This window comes from Gavialis gangeticus, unplaced genomic scaffold (assembly GCF_001723915.1).
Source record: "Gavialis gangeticus isolate Ggan-Ray unplaced genomic scaffold, GavGan_comp1, whole genome shotgun sequence".
In the NCBI taxonomy this organism is placed as follows: Eukaryota; Metazoa; Chordata; order Crocodylia; family Gavialidae; genus Gavialis; species Gavialis gangeticus.
In genome coordinates this window covers 32,034,953-32,037,230 of record NW_017729030.1, presented here as the reverse complement: position 1 = coordinate 32,037,230, position 2,278 = coordinate 32,034,953, and the positions used below count along the sequence as shown (strand labels likewise).

Genomic DNA, 2,278 nt, shown 5'->3' with positions numbered 1-2,278 from the left:
ATAAAATTATAAAAGTGACAAAAATGGATACAGCATAACCTGGGCTTTCCAACAATATCACACACACTGTATCAGTTAAATAAATACAAGAAAACATTCATGACACCCCATGAGCCTCACCAGACCATAGTGCAGCTCATGACAGTTCATTTAAGCTTTTAAGGTTTCCAGGAGAGAATCTGGCTGAATAAATTAATTCTGGATAAGAATTTTGATTTTAATTCTTACCCATCAAGCATTGGCCAGACAACTTGATAACTTGATAGTAACACAGATCCAGAATGCATTAATTTCCCCATTTAACAAGTGGAAGAAAAGCTCCTTGTCTTGAATTTGAGCACAGGCAGGCAGGTTGGGTCTGGGCTTGGAGCTGCCACTGCTGCAAACACTGCTATGTAGCTGGGCCTGTGCTTCATGCCCCAGGATGGAGCGGTGGTGGGGCAAGCAGCAAGTGACAGGAGGGCAGGTGCTAGTGGGGGCAGGCAGCAGGGGTTAAGCCACTTGACCCCTTCTGCTACCTGCTCCTCCAAGTTGTGTGCTACTGTGCAATGGTGGTAGCAACAAATTTAGATGATCCTCTGATAATTAGATTCTAGACATGGGAAGTTATAATACATCTGTAAATTTTCCATGTCTAGAATCTAATTATTAGGGGGTTGTCTTAAATGCAGTCATCTTAGATTCAGGTAAATATAGTATGTGGAAACATTTGCTAATACATGACATACTTCAAGTATTTTAATTTACTAATCTGTACATAGAAAGTTGTGATTTTTTTCTTCATTGACTTGCTCCTTGTTTCACTTGTTTTTTTCTTTATTTCCTTATCTCTTATAGATGATAGGAAATAAGCTACTTGATTGCAGTCATAAAATAGTAATTATGCTCAATTATAACTTTGGCCTTTTATTAAACTGTACATTGAGGTCTCCCTGAGATTGGTGCATCAAAATCTTTCTTGCTTATCCTTGGTGTTCACCAGTAATGTCAATCATAATAAAAATAATTATGATTATAATAAATAATTAAGCATTATAATGCAGCAGTAAGAATTTCTAGAACTGTTACAATCTCCAACTTCTTATGACTGACAGCATGGTTGTAAATTTTTTGTTGTCCTTATCCAATTACTCCTTTTCCCTTTTTTTAAAAAGTCCAGAAGGACAGGCATTTATATATATAATACTGTTTCTTTAAGGTGCATCTGTTTCTGTTGTTTAACATCTGATGTTAGACCAATTTGTGTGACATCAACTGGTTGCCCTTGCAGTGACTGTTACATACAGAAGATTATACTGTAGGGTCAGGAACAAACAACAAAAGTTAGCGAATTATAGTGCATCGCTGCAACCCAGCATAGGTGTTTCAAAGTAGCAGCACCTTTCTCATTTGCACCCATTTCTTCAAGATTAACTTGTTTCTTTCTGTTTTTCTGGGATGTATGAATGGCCAACTGAAAGGTTTTTTACAAAAATCAGCAAAACAGGCTTCAGAAATGAGAGAGTTTTTAGTAAATTTTGTTCTGTCAGTAAGAGGTATTGTGTCTTTACAGACTTCGTGTAGCCACTCAAGATGCCGAACAATTGAAAACAGCAAAAACAGCCCTAGAGAAGCAGGTTAGAGAGCTACAGGCAAAATGTTCACATCTCGAAGAAGAGAAATATGATGCTGTCGTAAAAGTCCGAGATAGCATGCAACTCTTAGAGGAAGCTAATCTACAAAAAAATCAGGTAAGATAGGGGATCCAGAACTTTCTTGATTATTAGACTACTTACTACTTTATGCTGTTAGGTGCCAGATTATAATACTAAAACAGCTAAGTTGGGACTCATTTACAATTCAGTTTCTCCTGATCCTGTTACAACATCATTAAAATTTGTAGTATGGATATGACCCAGCATAAAATCACCAGAGTTTTGTTAAACTATAGAGATGCACCAGTGCATCAGTCCATATCGTATCAGCACCAATGAAAGGAAAATCGACATTATTGGCAACGTCTTTTTTAGCTGATGTTGGCAATAATGTTGCCAGTAAATGTGTTCATGTACACAGCCGCAGCATGTACACTGCCAAGGGTGCAGCCCGACAGCATGGAGCACAGCGTCTGGCTGGTAAGTCTGTGGGAGAGAAGGGGCATGGGGGAGGTAAGGGGCATGAGGGGTGCAGATCAAGGGCCCCACAGTGAGGGAGAGAGGGGCTGGGGCAAGGGCAGGTGCTGCACAGCCGGGTTGGGGTGGGGCATGGGACAGAGCTGCAGGTATCTTGTCTAGAGGTG

At 39.7% G+C, this 2,278-nt stretch overlaps 1 protein-coding gene across 1 annotated transcript in view; it reads left to right on the top strand.

Annotated features, from left to right (window-relative positions):
• Positions 1–2,278, top strand: part of SCLT1 (sodium channel and clathrin linker 1) — a 143,433-nt gene that overhangs the window by 75,823 nt on the left and 65,332 nt on the right. Inside the window, exon 11 of the mRNA XM_019522092.1 lies at positions 1,553–1,730. Within this exon, the coding sequence (XP_019377637.1) occupies positions 1,553–1,730 (178 nt within the window). The remainder of the gene's footprint in view (positions 1–1,552; positions 1,731–2,278) is intronic.